Source organism: Gallus gallus, chromosome 2 (genome assembly GCF_016699485.2).
Source record: "Gallus gallus isolate bGalGal1 chromosome 2, bGalGal1.mat.broiler.GRCg7b, whole genome shotgun sequence".
In the NCBI taxonomy this organism is placed as follows: Eukaryota; Metazoa; Chordata; class Aves; order Galliformes; family Phasianidae; genus Gallus; species Gallus gallus.
Genome location: NC_052533.1, coordinates 9,165,449 through 9,185,144, shown reverse-complemented (window position 1 = coordinate 9,185,144; position 19,696 = coordinate 9,165,449). Strand labels below are relative to the sequence as shown.

The 19,696-nt window shown below is 35.8% G+C and overlaps 1 protein-coding gene across 2 annotated transcripts in view; it reads left to right on the top strand.

Annotated features, from left to right (window-relative positions):
* Positions 1-19,696, top strand: part of PTPRN2 (protein tyrosine phosphatase, receptor type N2) — a 622,865-nt gene that overhangs the window by 228,493 nt on the left and 374,676 nt on the right. Inside the window, exons 6-9 of one of the 2 annotated variants that reach the window (XM_025148316.3) lie at positions 2,923-3,397; positions 10,363-10,617; positions 12,019-12,059; positions 13,574-13,947. In XM_025148316.3, coding sequence (XP_025004084.2) covers positions 2,923-3,397; positions 10,363-10,617; positions 12,019-12,059; positions 13,574-13,947 — 1,145 coding nt within the window. Of the gene's footprint in view, positions 1-2,922; positions 3,407-10,362; positions 10,618-12,018; positions 12,060-13,573; positions 13,948-19,696 lie in introns of both variants that reach the window. The other variant, XM_025148315.3, reaches the window with a different exon arrangement.

Here is a 19,696-nt window from a genome sequence, read left to right as displayed (position 1 = left end):
TCTTCATGTTAGCAGCATCTCCAAAGGCACCAACTAGGGAATTGTACAGATTCTTTTCATTGACCATGGGTTATCCCATCTAACTTTGAAATAAGTCAGACTAGCAATATCCATGTTCAGGAGGCTAGCAGAAAACCTTCCTTATTAATAATGTAAGATGTAAATTGTCACTGAACTACATGTAACAGATGTTTTCCTCCTGTCTCTTTCTGTAAAAGATAGATATTTTTTCCTCATGCCACTTAGCAAAGTCTCAAAGTCTAGCGTAATTATCCATTGCTACACTTTTATTCGTATTTTATCTTGTGTATTTCAGTTTGCACATACATTTTTGGTGCTGTGTTTTGTCTGAGATGGCAAACAGCAAGGAACAGGTTTTTTTCTTTCTTACCCACGTTGAGCATTGCCATACAGCTGTGAGTGCCCTTTAATTAAGTCAGACTGAGCTACATCAGATGGGCTGGTAACTGAGTGCGCTGTGAAGACAGTGAGCTGTCGATGCTGAGCTTTAATTAGAACTTTTAATATTTCATCCCTTACTGCCCAAAGTGTGACCTGTCAAGCTGCCGAGCGGCTGCCCCTTCTTGACAAAGGTGCAGCTCTGAGCCCAGGGCCAACTCTCACATATATGCAATTTGTGTACAATCACTTGGTGTTTCTGTCGCATTTTCTTTCAAGATGATCTTGTTTGAAAAAGCAGGAAATCATAGATTTGTTAGTGTTAAAGACTGTTTGGACTTGTTAAATAGCCCATCAAAAGCGAGCCCACATCACCTGACCCTGATCTTTCACAAGTAGTTTGAGAGAGTCTAGCAGCTATGCTTTCCCTAAGATTTGGTTTATTAGTAAATGTTTAGAAGCAAAACTGGCGACTGGATGTCAGAGAAAGATCTCAAAGTATAGTTACATGAGATGGATATAGCTGATTCCATGTTCTTCACTGTCTGAATGGGGAATTTCTTCCTTTCCCTTTCATGTTTTCCCTGCCTCTATCCCCAGAAGGTCCTCCAAATGACATCGAAGAAAGGAGCATGAGGTGGTAGGGAATGGAGATGAGGTGTGTGTGAATCATCTGCTTTATGTTATCCTCTGCAGTTCCTTCTGGGCAGTATCGTTAGAATTAATTACACAATGCAAAGACCTGTTGGCGCTAGGAAATAAATACATATGACTAGTAGATTTTCACATCCAGGTCTTGCTATTAAGTATGTAGGTAGTTTTCATTAAAAACAGTGTTTTGTTGCTTTTTTTTTTTTCGGGCTAAATTCTACTTGTTGTTCTCCTCTGGTGTGTGCAGTTTCTGCACGTCTCTGAATTTATGCTTCAGCTCTCTCTCAGTCCCCAGTAGTTCTATTGTCAATGCAGAGACACGAGGGATCTGTTATGATTCACAGCAGTGAGAGCTGAAATGATTGCTGTCTGAGGTGCTTTTTCTGACCCTTTAAACAAAAATCCACACCAGAGATCCAGGACATATTCTTCAACATGTTGCAGTACATGCTCATGAAATCATCTGTTTGAGTTGGAAGGGACTCTTAAAGGTCAGCTAGTCCAACCCCCGGCAATGAACAGGGACACCCACAGCTCCATCAGGTACTCAGCGCCCTGTCCAGACTGACCTTGAGTGTCTACAGAGTTGGGTGAATAGTGTCCACCATCTCTCTGGACAGCCTGTTCAGTGCCTCACCAGCCTCATTGTCAATTTTTTTTCCTTATATCCAATCTGAATCTTCCATCTTTTAGTTTGAAACCATTTCCCCTTGTCCTTTCACAGCAGACCCTCCTAATGATTAAACCACAGCAAATTGCGTCGAAGGAATAATGAAGAATAGTTGGAATAACTGTGAACATAAATAAATTTCTTTGTTCAAATTGACATGTAGTAGGGAGTGAAATAATTTAGGATAGTAGAATTGGTTTGTCAAAAAGACAAAATCCTGCCTTCAGGTTGTGATCATAACAAAATATTCTGTTTAGGATTAAATTACAGTCTATGTAATAGTAAATAATGTTTTTTCTTTTTCTTTTTAAGTACCAAATAAAGATTAAAGTGCTTAAAGGGCATTCAGAACTTGTCCTCGAAACTAAATTTCTTCATTTACAAAAAATTGGTCAATGGGAACAACACAGTTCTTGTGATTTTGAATTTCCCATTGTGACCTTTGAAAATCTCAAACTGAAAACGGAAAACTTTCGTTCCTGCCCACTCCTACCAGTTTTTTCAGCATTTTTTTCTTATTAAAATGTGGCTTTAGGGTAATTGAACCATCTTGTATACTTTTTGTTTAATTTGCTGAGTTGTATTATTTAAAAATAATCAAGGAATTAAAAGCTTTTACATTTCTTTATATCCTTTATATCTTCTTTATGTTCTTTATATCCTTTATAATGGATGTTCTGATTACAAATTTAATTTAGTCAAAAATTCAAAGATTGAATTTTAAACAGAACGAAGACGTATCTTTTATATACAAAATATTTTTTATATTTTCTCAGTGTTCTTTAAGAGATGACATTTCTGTTTTTTGCTTGCAAGGTTTTCCTAAGTAACAAAAAATATGAGTTATTCTCAGAAGTCTATTAAAATACAAAGGGAAATTGATTTCACTGAATTTTCTTTGTCCAGCTGAATGCAAACAGTGCATACATCGTTAACATCAAGTTTGAATTTTATCACTCTCTCTCTAATGTCTTTGTCTTGCTTTCATAATGTAATGAATTATTTTGCAAAATTTTTGCCAAGCTGATACTGCCTCTTTGAGAAAGACTTAACACTGTGAGATTTGCAACCCCCCTACACCTTACAGGTTCTGTTTCTTTCTCGTTTTCCTGATGGTTTATTCCTGTGATTCCTGTGTAACAAAAATGGTTATGAAGAAATACTGACCCGGTCCTTTTTTTTCTGCCTTCTATTCTCTCTAGAGCTACATCTATAATGATCCTGTTAGGTACTACTTGATGCAAAAACCCAAAGAAAGAGCAACTCCTTTGGCCCATGCGTCAACATCTCATCAACAGTATGCTGAAAATCTCCATGGGATGACCTTCAAACAGCCTCAGCCAGACAAGTTCTCAGCGGAGTCAGAAGCAGGGCTTGACCAAAAAGCTCTGATGGCTGCACTGCATACGTACATCACTCAGAACTTGTCGGCACAAAGCAATGATAAAAGCTCTCACAGTAGGACTAAAGGGTCACACGTTTATGCTGATAGATTCTACTCTTCTCAAGTCAGTCCTTTTGATGGAAGTTTTTCCAGAGGAAAAGCAGAAGATTTCAAAATGAATAAACTGTTCCAGCCACAGCCTGCCTCTGGAGTGCTGGGGCCAGCCCCAGAGATGCTGAATCATAAGTCTGCTTCCCAGAATGATCCAAAGGACCTGCTGAGGGTAGTGGATGGTAAAGTTGGTACTTATTTATTTTATCTTTTCTGAAGTTTCCCTCATGTTCACTGAGGCTTTTTTTTTTTCTTTAATATAAATAGACATTGACACATATCTCCTAGAATTGACATATTTCTATCTTCTTACCATAATACTCAGGGTAATAATGTTCACCATTCTAACGTCTCTTTTCCTTCAAACATCTACCCACATTCTTTAGCCCACCTTCCATATGCATGCAGATATACATGGCACTCAATAAACCATAGCATTTATGTAACTTGTTATATTTTCAAAGCACTTTTCAAACAATTCATAATTATGTCTTTGCTGTTGCATCTGTTCTTATGTATGCAACCCACACTATATATAGGTACCATAGACATGCCTAGTTTTGTTTAATTTCTATTTATTTATCTAGAAATTCAAGGACAATGGGTAAAACTCAAAGTTAGACCCAGAAATTTGCACTGACATAAATTTTGGCACAGTACATATGGAGGGGAGAAGTCTCTCAGTTACAGAGACACACAGTAATACAAGAGTTAGATTTGATGATCCGTATGTGTCCTTTCCAACTCAGAATATCCTATGATTTTACATTCTACAGGATGGAATTACAGCTCCATTTGGCTGGGCCATCTATTACGACTTATTTGCTATACTTTCTTTCTTTCTTTTTTTTGTTAATGCAACTTAGCTATGACTGGATCCTGATTTCTTTTGTATGTGATAGTTTGACAGATACTTATAAGAACATTGAGTGCAACATCTCATAGGACACCATGATGCATTTTAAGTGCTGCTTTGTACTGCAAGGCAGATTGTCATACTGTGGCAGCGGATCAGTTAGAGTTTAGAAAATAACTCTCAGTCACTCAGTGTTTCTCCAAACTAACTAATAATTGGTGTTATTCCAGTGGTTCACAGTGCCTAAAAGATGAAATAATTGATCCTTGGCCATTGCCAAGCAGTTGCATCTCTTACACTGCATATACCACTATCCCAATAGATTTTTGTTGTACACAAACAGGTTTCTTTAAATCCCTTTTGTAGTTATTATCATCTATAAAGTTTAATGTTCTTAGATTTCTGGTGGTTTTTTTTTCCCCCTTTTTCTCTTATTTATTTATTTATTTATTTATTTATTTAATTTATCGTAAAAACAAAAACAAAAGCAACAGCAACAACAAAAAGAGCCAGAACACATGAAAACATCAAAGATGTGGCAGGGAAAGATAATGCTTGCAATCTAAAGGATGCTCAGAAGTGAAAGCATTCTTGGTATGGTGCCCAGAGATAATAGGTTTCAAAGAACGAACTATAATGTAAAATCAAATCCAGGTGGCACTGTAAGTCCCTCACACAGGTTAGACAATTTTGTTGCTAGACTCAAAACAAACTAGGCACATGCTGGTTTCATTATCCTCCAGCTGTTCCACTTCACCTTTCCTAGTAGGTGCCGACTGGGAAAAAAATGCTTAACACTTAGAGGGAATAACACATTTCACAATTCATCGGGTTGTGGTGCTTTGATTTCACATATATAACGTGCCTTATAGGAGCTTCTTCCATTGCATTAGCTTTTAAATGTTTCGTAGTCATAAAATTACGATCATATGAGTAGGAAATAATATGGATTTCTTTGTATTTTTGAGCTACTTAATAGTCTTATAAGGAAGTGGTGAGGACAGATATGATTATATTCATAGCCTAAAGTGCTGTCTGTTAGAATGATGATGGTTTGGATTCAGATTTGCCTGGCTAATATCTTTTTCTGCTTTCAACGTATCTCCAGTCTCTCTGATGCTTCAGGATTTCTGTATGTAGATTGTTTCTCTCTTGCATTCTCTAAACCATAGAACTGTTCAAAAACTGTGCAGGGCAGTTGTATGAGCTCAGTTCTCTGCTGCATCTTGTGCAGGATTAGACACAGCAATTTGTCTGGCAGAACAATCCAGAAGGTACTGAGCAGATTAGCACTGAGAATTGTAGTGAAACAGTGGCAGGTGAATTAGCTAACAAGGCACCCTGAGGGAGAAATAGAAGAGAAGGAAACGTGGAGTTATTTTTTTTATCAGATTTGAAAACTGTTACCTCTAGGAGTAGTATGATGTGCGTGGGTGCTGCCTTTGTAGTCACTGTGTAACCGGGGAATCATTAATCTGCATTCTGCACCAGCACTATTTAGAATTTTTCTGTTTAAAATTATTTGTCCTAGTCTACTCATTATTTCTTTTTCCATATTAGGTATTGCAGAAGATATCTCTCCAGTGCTCTGCTAAAATCGCAAAATTAGGAATTCATATATTTTTGGTTGTCCAAAAATAACGCATTTTCATATTTATAGAGCAGAACTACTTGTGCGTGTTCTCTGCCTTGCAAAGCTGTGGCCACCGATCTGGGTGGCACTCAGCTGCTGAGAACAGCTGATGTGTGTTGAACAGGATGGTGGGTTACAAAAGAACAGTCCACCCTGTCGGACCGCTGATCGCAAGGAGGAAGTGACGTGTTATGATTTCAACAAAGTTACTGCTACCGCACCACTTGTTGAGCAAACTGACTGTAGCAGTTGCCCCAGTGATGTATGGAGCATGATTTATGTGGTGTGAAATAAAAGCCATCTTTTCCTTGGGAAGTTGTTATTGTTACTGAGTAAGGAGAGTTCAAATGGTGAAGCTGATATTAATAATTATATCATCTGCGATACATGTGCTTTTAAGGTCATCACAGTTCTGTGATTTACAAAAATGAACCAGTACCATAATACAAAGTGGACATGGGCACTTCAACAGCATTTCAGTAAATTGGGAAGACTCTTTGTGTAGACCTCATTTTCAACAGGCTGTTATAGACCCTTTGGTGACTCTTCCTCTCAGTGTACTGTAAACATGATACTCCTCGTACTTATTACCTTTGGTTACTGCCTTCAGTCCTCATCATTTTAATTCACACTTGCTCTTTAAAAACAGCCTGAGTTTTCACTTACACTAGCGCAAGTGTGGGTGTTGTTGACCAGAGTAGGAATAGCAGCAACAGAGGAATGGGAGGCTTCTCTATAACATTTTTTTAAATGGAATAGAAAGACTTGCAGTGAGCTTGTTAGTAGTAACTGTAGTACAGCCAGTGGCCATTTAGTTTCTCATTTGATTGCTCTCCATCTTTCATTTCCTTTTCTTTTTTTTTTTTTTTTTTTTTTTTTTTTTGGAGGTTATTGACAATTATCCTTTGGAATTGGGCTGCAGAGATAATACTTGGGTAAAGTAACAAATATTAAGAACAGTAGGTTTGGAAAAAATGAAATGGAATGGAAATGACAAGGCTGTATTGACAATGTGTTGTAGAGTTGCTCAGTGGTTGGTTCTGACAGCTGGCTGCAAAAGAACTGAAACAAGCAAACAAAAATTCAGTAGTGCTACTTTAACAGAGCTCTTTTAATTATACATTACCTGAAACATAATTCTGCTTAAAGATTTCTTTTCTGATATTGATGTAATGACCAGTAACTAGCTTGCATAAAGCTTAACAGGCAAATGCAGAAGGAAGTTATTTTTGTGAGGTTTAAAACTTACTTTCATCTTGGAAACCCCAGGTTGCTGATTTTTCAAATTAGAATTCTGAGCAACTTTAGACTTGACTCTGCTACTGAATTCCTGTAATTTGAACTAACTTATCTTAAATGAATGAATGTAGTTTATACAACTTTTACTCAGTTGTTTTTATCCTTGTTTTACTTGCTAAAATTTATTTGAAACGTCTCCTCATGTAAAACTTTGTAGTATGTTAAACACTGAACTACTTCAAAAGTCTTATTCCTGTATTTGGAAAATAGATAAACGTTCAGAATTCTAAGTAGCATTAGCATTTATTTAACTTGAAATGCAAAAGGGTCTATTTTTTTAAAAAATAGAGCCTGAGCAAGTAGGCATGTAAGTGTTTCTGAAACTTCTTCATAAATCTAATTTCTGGGTAAGATGTTTCCTAATAGCTTGAAGATCACAGTAGCAGAGTGACATTTTTTTCCACGTGTTATGACTAGAATCAGGCATCCTAAGGCTAGGGAAAAGAAATGTGGGTTCTGTTCTGAAGCTGAACAAATTGAAAAGGCTTCAGAACTATTGTTGGGAAGTGAGTGAGTGACCCTAAATCAGTATCACTGAGTAGTTAGGAAATTCAGCTGGATTGTGGGAGACTCATGTACAGGGCTCCAATCTGCTATTCCTCTTTTGCCTAGAAAGGAATGCCATGAATCAATAATGTGTGTTCTTAGAAAAAGTTCTTAGTTTGCTTTTGTTCTTAAAAATCATTTGCTGTTCTTATAGGCAAGTTCTATGACCATTCCACCTTTATAAAGGGACTTAGAAATACAGAGGTGGATCCCACATCTGCAGTAAAAATGATTCTAAATATTACTCTAGAGGTATTCAAAAAACTTCAAAATTTCATTCATAGATTATTAACTGCTGTACTTCATGGGTTATTCATATCAATGCAGAAATGAATAAATGCTTTTGAAAAAAATACTCACTGAAATCATCATAGTTTTCATTCCGTTGTAGATGCACAGATGTCATGTAGTCAGAATGTTCCAAGAGTAATTTTTCCTACTGCCTTGCACTTGCAATGTGTCTTTATGCATTTACTTGAAAAGTTTTAGTTTTGATTTTGAACTGACATATATTCTGTCTTTTCTTTGCTGACTTTATTACTTCTGCTTCAATAATTCAGGTTTTTCTGTCATGTCATGTTATTGGTCGATAGTTCTATAAAACATAAGAACAGAAGTGATACCTAAGCAGCAGCAAGACTTGTGTAGTAACCTGGCAGTGCTGGTATTTCTTACAGCTTAATTTCCTGCATTGCTGCTTTGTGTAACACCCTCTCCTAATGGCTATCCTCTAAGTAGCTGTTGTGATTCCCTGAAAAGTTTCTTGAATTCAATTTGACCATGTCTAGTGAAAACTGATATTGAAATTTGAACCAATTTACTCTTGTATATTATATTTCTAAAATAATGTATTTGGTCATTATTTTTTTTTTTTCTGTATTGTTAAATACAGGGATTGGATACAATTAAATAAGAAGATAGTGTTAAACATTTGTTATTGCTTACCTTCCACCAAATTTCAGTCCTAATTTTTCTACCTCCTAGTATCGTGGACTGGAGAATTCAGCATGGACTGTGGGATTTAGTCTTCAACTCTCTCACTTAACATTTTCCTGTACTGTGATTTTAAACACAACTTAAACACTCTTCAACTCACAGTAAACCTACTATTTAAAATACTTAAGCTATTTTGGCTTTTATTTACTAAATAATCCAGGGAAAATCCAGTTACAATAGTTGGTGAGTTATGGCGATCTGGGCATGGTTTAGTCATAGATATCTGTAGGTAAAGTTGGTAGTTGGACTTGGTGATCTTCAGAGTCTTTCCCAACCCAGATGATTCTATGATTTTAACATTGTGGGATCAAAAAGAAAATGATAGAGATGTCCAATGTCTTGACCTCTTTTCCCACTAACAAACAATCCTTGGTTCATGTTCCTGCAAAAGGTTTTCTGCCTTTTCCCTAGAGCACAAAAGTCTTAGTACTACTTCTTACCTAGTGCTGTGAGAAACAAAACCTTTTATTTTGCCTTTCTTCTTTTAATGTTTTAATCTTTGTCAGACTGGACATTAGGAAAAATGTCTTAACTGTAAAGGTGCTCGATGTCTGGTACAGATTTCCTAGATTTGATGCTCCAGGTCCATTAGTGTGAAAGAGACACTTGGATAATGGTCTCAGTAACATGCTTTATCTTTTGATTAGCCTTGAGATGGTAAGGCATTTGGTGATGTTGCTAGAAAAGGTTGGATGTTGCCTTTAGGCTGCTTATATGGAAATCTATACATTCAACCATCTACAACTTGATGTTTTTACACAGGTGAAAGGTTTCTTGCGTACATACATGTGTTAAATTTCTGAAGAACATGAATAAGCAGAACAAAGGCATGATTGGAAATGGTTTTTGGGATGCCAGAGGAAGCCCTTAGTTTAGTGTTTCTGTCTCCAAGAGATTAGGCTGAATTTTCCATGGGATGGAACAAAATGATATATGCAGTCAGAAAGGTACCTTTCCTGAGTAGCTCCTACACAACACCTTCTAGTTCACCTTTAGTATCCACTGTCCTTGAATTTTCTCATCTTCAAAACTTTTTTGACATCAGTGTTGGTTCAGGTGCTGGGTCTTTTTTGTTGGTGTTGTTTGGTTTATTTGTTTCCTAAATATATGTCCATTTGATGGTCTGAACTGTCATTTTAACATTTCTTTCCTTAATATGAGTTATAAAACATCTTCCCCATGCTATTCATAGCTGACAAAAGAAAACAGTGTTTGGTGAAGTTCATTTTTGTCAAAATGTATACTTTGCAAGATAAACCATTATGATTTAGAAGATTTGTCCATTACATATGCATGTATGAAATACTTTTTGTTGGAGTGGAGCTTTTAGACTGAATGACAAAATACCTGACTGCTTCTTTTCCAGAATTGTATGTAGTTGCAGAAAGCAAATCAGCAAAGAAACCTGATGTGTAATGCATACTATTATATTTGCCGTATATAGGTACTGCTTTTTAGTGCAGCTTAAAAAATAATTGAGCTGTGTTAATACTTCTCTTCAGTTTCTGAGTCCCTTTGGACTAGGAAATGGTGCTGAGTTTGTAAAGAAGTGAAAATTTTATATCCATCTCTCTAGGACAACTTGTTAGGTTGTACTGGCATAGAATTCACCTTGTCGTAGACTGTAACACCCATTTTTAATACTGTGTTTTTTGTGAGGACATCAGCTAACTTCAGTTTATGTATTGGCTCCCTGAAAAAAAAGACGGTCTTCAAAAAGGAAAAGATACCTTTCAGGAAATACTAAAGATACTTCTGATAAAGCACATATGCTTATTGAAAACAGCTAAATCTTGTGCTTATGTTTTGTGATCCAGAAACACTTATTAAAGGCATACTGAAGGACCTAGAGAAACACCAGGTGAATGTGGAGAATCTCAGCTCAACTGAACTGGATGAGATTGCTGACACTATTGCTAATGCAATTCAGGCTGCTGACATTCAGGAGAAAACAGAAGATGGTGCTGTAAAAACTCAAGAAGAAAAAGCAGAAACAAAAATTAAGAAAGGAGGTGCTCAAGGAAGGGCAGAAATTCATACGGGATTGATGGAAAACAGTGCTAACATACAAGGTATTGATTGTAAGAATTAAGTACAGTGAAGGATAGTGAGCCTCATTTTCCTTTGTTTTACATTAGTGCTAGTCGTTTCTTTAATTGGTTTTAAGGAAGACAGGGGGGAAAGTTTATGTATTTTTTCCTCAAAGGCTGCAAAGCACTAGTTTTGTTGTTTTCTTTTTATGATAGTTTATGATAAAGTATATGATACTTTATTTACCTAAAGTACATCTGTTTCTGAACGCCTCATCTTCAAGTTTCACAAGCAAGATAAACCTACACACTTGGTTATATTGAAAGACAAATTGCTTAATGCTGCGTGGTCTAATTTCCCATTCTTTAAAATGAGGTGTTTAAGGAAAAGGGTAATGAAAGATGATTGTATTCCAAGAATGTGTTTCAAAATATGTGGAGTAAATAATTGAATTTTACAGATAATCATTCCATAATGTACCACAATTGCTTTACAAAACAAAGTCTTAGACAGGTACGTGTAGAAAACAACTTGTACCTCTACATGCTTAGGGAACATAAAGAGTTATTATGATTATTTGCTTCATTCTGGATGTATATTTCCATGGTGATACAGATTTAGGAGCTACAGTATTTAGCATTAATGAGCTGACATCACAGCAGAACTTAAATTTCCATTTACACATTCTTTACTTTAGGAATGTGATGACATCTAGTACACCAAAAAAACAAATGACATCAGTGATTTTAAATTATTGTCTTATTTTCCTCCCAAAAGTAGGAGAATGATTACAGTGGTGATATACTGAAAACCTCACTAGTGAGAGATGTTCTGGTTATTTTAATTGCCAGTTCTACAAAAGATGAAAATGAGCAGTTTTGAGGATTTGTCCTGAATCATGCTGGGAGAAATGAATAAGTCTTAGTTCATAAACCAAACACCCAACATTGACTGAGGTTAATGAAGTGACTGCATATCATCATTGTAGTTAAACTGTAACATGATTTTGGTAGACAATATAAAAATAAGTCTTTTTTTCTTTTTTTTTTTCTTTTTCACTAAAATGTGTGAGGGGTGTTTATGCTTCTTTTTTCTTTAATGTAAATGCCTGTTCAGCCAGTTAGAATAATTTTTGATTTTTTCTTAGATATCGATAAACTGATATGAAGATCAGACACTTAATTAGCAAAATAACACTATTAGATTGGCTCTTGAAGTACTCTGTCTATTGATCTTGCATTAATTTGCTGTCAAACTGAGGTTAGAATAACAATACTGAATTATACAGTGCTCTTTACTCTGCCCTTTCAGCTTTGATGTCTTAATGTTTAAATTGCATGAAAAGGCCACCACTACAAACAAAGCAGCCTTTAAGCAGTGTTTGTTTCATGTGTGATGTTTTCCCTTCATAACTGTGTATTTGTGCTTTTCACATCCCACAGACAATGGAGTGCATGAAGCCAGTGCCAGAACTGACCAAGAGGTAGAGTACCAGTATTTTAACAAAACATTCCATCCCAGAATACCAGGTTTTTATACAGTCAAACAGGTTTTATACAGAAGGTCAAAAACACATTTTTTAATCATAAAAACTGTTTTGTGTCTTGTGCAAGTATAGTTCATTATCACAGCATAATAATTTTTTTGTTGATGCATTGAAATTTTAAATGGATCTTTTAAATGGAAATATCTAAACCTGAACTAAAAAGGGTTCCAAAATAGAAGGTCAAGTCCTTTATTTTTTGTTTTTGCCTTTCTTTCAGCTGTAAGTGGTCAGAATTCATAACAGATCCCAAAGCACAGATAAATTCAGGCTCTTTCCCTGGTTAGTGAATTTGGAGTCCTGAGGTGTTCTACTGAAAACACTTTACTTTCCTCTGCCATATGGCATCTGGTTCTGGGGAAAGTAAGCATCATTGCTGAGATACCTACCTGGTTTTGAGAAGCAGTTGAGTAAAACGTGCTCTCTCTGAGCACATCTGTATGTGGGAGGATTCAGAATTGTTCCTCCTTGCATGGGATCTGCTGTTCTTCAGTTTTTCACTTTACAATTAATTATTCCAAATTGTTTAATATCAGAGATGATTCAAAAGTTTTAGGCATTAAAACTCTTCCCAAGGTGATTACATCAGATTTTGGATTCTAATCCAAATAACTTTACTAATATTCCTCATGAACTTTGAATCATACCCTGTAGACTTGTCCTATATTCATCCACTTATTAGGACTATTTATCACTCTTTTTGTGGGTTTCATGGAGCAAAAATACTCAAGGAAATGTTTTTTTAAAAACTGCAGTGAAACTTTTCCTGCTATATGCTCTGTCAAAAAGCTGCAACAGCAGGAGTCAAAAATGAGTAAATCCTTTTCTGTTTGCAGTAAAATCTCTTCAATAGCTGTCCATCTACCAAGCAAGGCAAACACACAGGTGGACAATTTGTCAGGAGTTCTAACCACCCACATGAAATTCTTCAGGGGGATAAAGTGGTGCATTCATGATTGATTTATAGAGGATCCCATGAATGAATTTATTGGTGACAGTTTGAATAGAGGATGTGAAAAAAATGTATTTGACACAGAGCACGAAGTGCCCATAAGCCATCATCTCCTCCCAAGTCCTTGGCTGCAATAAATTTTTATATAATGAATCCAACTAATGAGTTATTCCAGGGAATTGTTTTGACGTTTGCTTATTTCCTTGTTGTTTCAGTTTATTAGGCAATACTGTGGTATTTGAATAAGAAAATAACTTCAAAATACGAAAATCTTTCACCCATGTTAAATCCATTGAAAAGTGCAGTGGCATAATTTAATGTTCATTTATTATTACTGAATAAATATTGCGTTCCTGCGTAATCTTGAAGCATGCAGAAATAAATAAAATGAGCATAGTCAGTGAATACTCTAAAATATCAATATAAACTTGAAGGAATATATCCAGGTTTTTTTCACTGTAACACATCTAGTTTTATAAATAATAATATTCTTTTAATACAGGAGAACACTGCAAAATTAATTAACTACTTGAAAAATAATGCATTACCTGGGAATACGCCTAAAGACCTACAACCTGAAGAATCTACTAAGTCAGAAACCAAGAAATCTGAAGACAGTGACTCTTCTTCCTCAGAAGAAATAAATACTGGTGTGGAAAATGTAAAAAGTGAGACTTTCTCCAGGGAGCTGACAGCTGCAAAGAGCACTGAATCTGACTCCAAAGACCCAAGTGAGACCCGCTACTGGATTAAGAATGCTTTAATGAAGGATGGAAACTCCTCTGAACAGCCTCAGAAAAATGCAGGACAAGGCATACAGCTTGAAGTGAAGTCTGCAGAGGAGAAAGAATATGGCTATATTGTGACAGTGAAAGAGTAAGTATAGCAGCCAATTTGAATGGCTTTTTAAATGTATAAAAGATGAAGTCATTGCACCTAATGAAATATGAATGCATAAGAAGAAAATGCCACAGGCTTGATTTTTAATACATCTGAAACTGTTTGCTGCTGGTTCAGTACTTTGATGAAAATATAAGAAAACAGTTCCTTTTTTTTTTTTTTTTTTTTTTTTTTTTTTACAGTTGCCTTTCCTCCAATGTGGAAGATACTTAGTTTTGTAGGTCTTTTGCTTAGACTTTATCTTCTCATGTTCCAGTGACCTTCCAATATGTCAGTAAGTGTGCTTATGCTTAGGATGTGCTCTTTAAATATTTGACTTGAAAGTGGCCTAAATATCAATGCCTGACTCATTCTTTGAAAAAATGGCACACAATAATAAAGCACAATGTTTTCTCTGTGGTTTCATTTTTGATCGGAAAAAAAAAAAAAAATAGGAATCTAAACCTCCCATATGCAGCTGGTTTAGAAAGAAAGACCTAATTATTTCAGGTCATGTCACTAATGAATTTGACATTTCATGCTATATTTTCAAAAGGCAACTTTTTCCACTAGAGACAGACGGTTTAACATAGGAGCATTTGGGAGTTTAGAACATTAAGAATGCTTTTACATCCTTATCCTCCTGTAAGAGCAATGTGATATTTGATTAGCCATCCTAACTCAATTTGTCTGAAAAGTTAGAAATTGCTAGGATGACCTTACAATTCTCTGCTCAATACTATTGAGAAACAGAGACAGAAACTTCTGTAACATGGATAGACTCTTTTGTCTGACTCATTAATGGGATTGAAGGCAACAGGACTGAAGAGTTCTTGTTTTGACCACACTCTGTTGTTTCTAAATGCTTGTGGCTGGGTACCAGAAAGAATAGCTTTCTCCCAGGGGCTGGACTTGAGAGAGATGGGATCACAAAGAAAAGATGATATTTTGGGGGAAGAGATTTTATGTAGCGCATGGAGGGACAGGCAGCAGAGAGGAGAGTGAAAGCTGAGGTTTGGCAGTGTGCGAACATCAAAGAGACAGAGAAAGACAGAGATTTCTCAAAAAGTAGGGAACAAACACAGCTCTCAGAGATAATATAAGGAATATATTCATAAAGACTCAGAGGTTACCCTGCAGAAAATAAAAGTTAGTTATCAGAATCACAAACCCTGAAGGAGGGTGCTCACTCTTTGGGAATTTTGGTGTATCTGCTTTAAGGAGTGTCCCAAATGATTTGGCATCCTCTTACACTTCTGTTAACTTGCTTGTGTGTCAGTTGTTCAACACTTAATCATAAAGTGCTTTGGATTTAATTAACCACATTAAACTGCTTTTCCAACTACTAGTTGTTTTCCAATAACATGTTCAGTCTGGATGACTAGTTACTACTGGAAACTGGAGCCTGGCTAACTATCCTAAACAAACTTTTCCTAGAAAAAGCTAGTTATTAGCAGATTATTCTTCTAGCCTTTTGTTTAGGTCACACCTTTGTCCTTCAAGTAGGTTGCCAACAGGGCACTCGGGAGACTCCTAAGTTACTGAAACCAGTTTACCAGAAATTGATGGGAGACTCTAGTTTAACCACACCTCTGTGTCCTGCATATGAATGCTCTGTGAAACAGTAGAAACTACCTTTTATCGCAGCTCAGTGCTATTTCTCCCTGCTCCAATCAGTCTGGAAGGCACCTTTACGTCTCATTGCCACCATCCTGACTTACTTTACTCATAAATTTTCTAAAAGCTTTTATAACTCTATGCTCTGACTTCCGGTCTTTGCAGCATGTAGATTGTCCACTCATCTTAATAGAATTAACTGATTAGACTGAGCTAAAGTAAAAAATATATATATTTTTAACCAGGGTGAAATACCATTTGAACTACAGCAAACTGATTTTGTTGCAGTGGCAGATGACTACTCTCAGAATTTCAACTTCCAAAATGCACTCTTTTTTTTTTGCTTGTTTGTTCTGGGGGATTCATTAATCTTCTTTGTCTTAAAAAAGTTTAATTGTAATGCAAAAGTAAAATGGAAACCTTTTATCTTTTAAAAGCAATTTTTTATATATATTCTGAAATTTTGCAATAATAATAAAAGCTAGGAAATTACACATGCTAAAAATGAACTTGCCCACTCTGCATGAACAGTGAAATATGTTCTATAATGGTTGCAGTATCTATTACTTACTAATATTTCTCATAAACATTTCTTTAGTTCATAAAGTGGCCTTAGAGAGCAATTGGATTAGTATAGCTGAGAGTTTTAATAAGGACTTGTTTTCATGAATGTTGCTGTAATTGTAACCTTTCTAGAGGGAGAGAGGATAGAGAAAGTGATAATGTTTGTTAACTATTACTGCACAGAAGGGAAATGTTAATGTTCCCTGCACTGGTTTGTTTTTATACTGCAAATCAGTACAAAATCAGTCACTGTCTGCATTAAATAAATAATAGTTACAAATGGCTTTGCAGTAAGTGTATGCTGCACATTTATATGTATGTGTGCATGTATATTATACTCACACAGTGAAGAAAAGGGACTGGAACTATTCCCAGTAAATTCTTTAATCTATGTGAATCTAAAATCACTCCTACTTGAGAGGTGGTTGTAGTCTCTAAGTATTCAGGAAATCAGTTTGACAACTGATCTTACATACTTTGTGTTTAGATCTTTCTGCTTTTTTAAAGCGCTCTATTTTGAATATGAGGGAAGCTGGAGCTAAATATGAGTATGAATTATGTTTTTCTAAGCCTGGGTTTTAGACAAATATGAAGTATGTTTCTAACAGCAATAAGCACAATTAAGATTATAGAATTAAAATTATGATTAGAATGGGGTTTAACTTTGAAATCCAACCTTAACTTGTGGACATGGTATGAAATGCTGAAATATAACGTGAGAAGTACTTTTTTTATTGTCTGATAATACCATCTTTGTATGTTTTTCTCTTTTCTCCACAAACCAATATGTCATAGTTCCAACCCATCAATTTTTATTGGCCACGATTTTTTGGTGCAGTGAAGCTTCATTTTTATGGCTGAAACAGTGGCCTTTCGGTAAGAAAGGGAAATATTCCAGCATATTTGTACACTAGGGATAATAGCTTGAGTTCTTTTCACCTTGTGATCTGAAAATGGAACTGAAAAGATTATACTCAGTGGTATAGTTGACAGATGTCAAAGGTGATCCATTCACTATTAGATTCTCAGGCTTCCATGGCTTTGCAAGCATGACCCAAGGAGATATTACGACTGCTTCAGTGAACTCCTAAGATGCCAGCTTTTAATTGTGCCACAAAGAAAAGATAAACATTTTCATGTAATACTTAAATAAAAGATTTGTGATAGTTTAAAGATTTGTCAAAATGGCAGTGTGATTGTCAATGGCAAGAACAATAGGTCACTCCTGCTGTGTTTGTCTAGTGACCTTTCAGATGGCTGGAGCAGTGCAATCCATACCAATCCATAATATCCATCAGCACTAAGCTTCAGAATGAATTGACAGCTTCAGTGGAGAAAATTGTCCAGCAAATCCTCCACTGTGCTGCTTCAGCACTTTATTATGCTGAGAAGCCAATCAAATTGGGTGATTTACTTTGTTTACTCTTTTCTACTTCAAAAAATTGATATTCAACCACTGTAGGATTTGTGTGAAAGAGGTTTGTTTCTTTCTCGGAATTACTGCTATGAACTGTTTCTACTAATCTCTGAAATAATCCTATAAAATGAAATTATCTGAAGGAAGTTATTTTCACTTGCATGCTGTTGGTCTGAAAGGTATCTCCTATGAGAAGAGAATGAGGACTGTTTCTAGTTCAGAGAAAAGGGGGTTTAGCGTTAACCTCATTGCTCTCTGCTTCTCCGTGAGGAGGGGAAGCAGAGGGCTCTTCTGGTAACCAATGATGGGACTTGTGGGAACAGCAAAAGCTGCACCACTGGAGGCTCAGACTGGACATCGCAAAAATGTCTTTAATGTGAGGATGGTCAAACAATGGAACAGGCTTCCAAGAGAGGTGGTTGGTGTCCCACGCCTGTTGAGTGATTAGGAGGAATTTGTACAATGCCCTTTAACTTTGCTTAGCCTTGAGGTGATCAGGCAGTTGGACTTCATGATCTTTTTAGGTCACTTCCAAATTCTAAGGTTTTTTGGATACATTCAAGCTCACAGACTGTTCATGGCAGTTCTCTTGGCTTGTGAGCGAACTTCTGGCACTGCTGTATTAGTCAGTTCCTAGATAGTTTGTGTTTTGTCACATGCTAGCTCAATTCCAGACTGTCTATGTAAAATTAGATAGGTTGTAAATCTGTTCACAACATTTTAACTTAATTGGATCATACAGTCAGTTCTGTGCATTTAATTTGAGGTAGCTGGTAATCTGTTCAGTTACTTCAGAAAAAGCTGAAAATTGATCTACTGTTCATAGTACAAGACTGCTACAAAAGGTGATTAGTCTGACCCATTTAATATGCTAAGGGTTAGATTGATTCTAAGAGCTTGAATCTATTTCTGCACCTTCATAAAGGCGATAAAGGATGTTGCTCTGCATATAATGATCACTTCCTGCAGTATGTTGCTCAGGTTAGGACCCTGAAGCTGGGTTGTACAGAATTCTCAATTCATTCTGCAGGTTTTCTGTTTTTCTAGGCAAGTCATTAAACAATTGTATTTTCATGATCTTCACCATGTGTTATTTCTACCAGAGTTATGCAGGGCATTTTAATTGCTTTTAAAAATGAAATATAAAATAAAAATGAAGCGCAATGTGTACAATGAAACAGGAATGATAGGTTTTATTGTTCTTTGTTACTGGAAAGTCTTGATGTGTCTTAAAAGCTGAGCTTTTGTACTTCATGAGCCTTTTCAGCTCTCCTTAGAAAATAATAACAATGTTCTTGTCCTTTAATACACACATGTACAAACAGAAACTCTGATTTGACCTTCCCTACATATCTCAACGTCCTCTTTGAAATTGTTATTGTGTATGCAAGTATACTCTATCAAGGGAAAAAAATTGTGCATATTCTTCACTTAACTTCTACAACTAGCTTTAAAAACTAAAAGAAATAGAAATGCTCTTGGTACTAAAGTTTGTTAAAATCAGTTCCTGACAGCACTGCTCACTGACCAAAAAAAAAAAAAAAAAAAAAAAAGGAAAAATGTAAAGTTCTTATTGCTCAATTTATCATTTTCTCTAGTAGACTCTGCCCATGTATAAATAAGTAACTGTCCAACATTGAACTTAAAGCCAAAAGTTTTGCTTCTTATTATGTAGCTTGATACGCTACATAAGTAATACAAGTAGAACATACTTGCCTATGAATTCATCGATGAGAGACAATTTTGTCATTGTCTTAGAACCATAACCAGTATTTAGAATTAAATCTAGAATATTCCTTGGTTAGCTGTTCACATGTAATTATTCACACTCCCTAGTGTTTTCTAGACACAAAATTGTTTTTATCTCTTTAATCCTCCAGTATCATTGTGATACTCAGTGGCAGAAATTACATCCTTCACGTCACTGCTTTAATGCAGTGTTTCACCTTCTGATGTTATATATTCTCATAGGAAATTATACTTCATGCATCTTTTTCATGCACAAGAAAATAGCAGAAAAACAGTGGTTATGAATAGTTTTTTCAGTATGAGAATTCAGCTTTGAATATTTTTAATTTCTTCTTTGTTTTATATGCAGAGATGGTATGATAGCCTGTTCTACTTCTGTTGCCCTTCACTTTTGTGCTT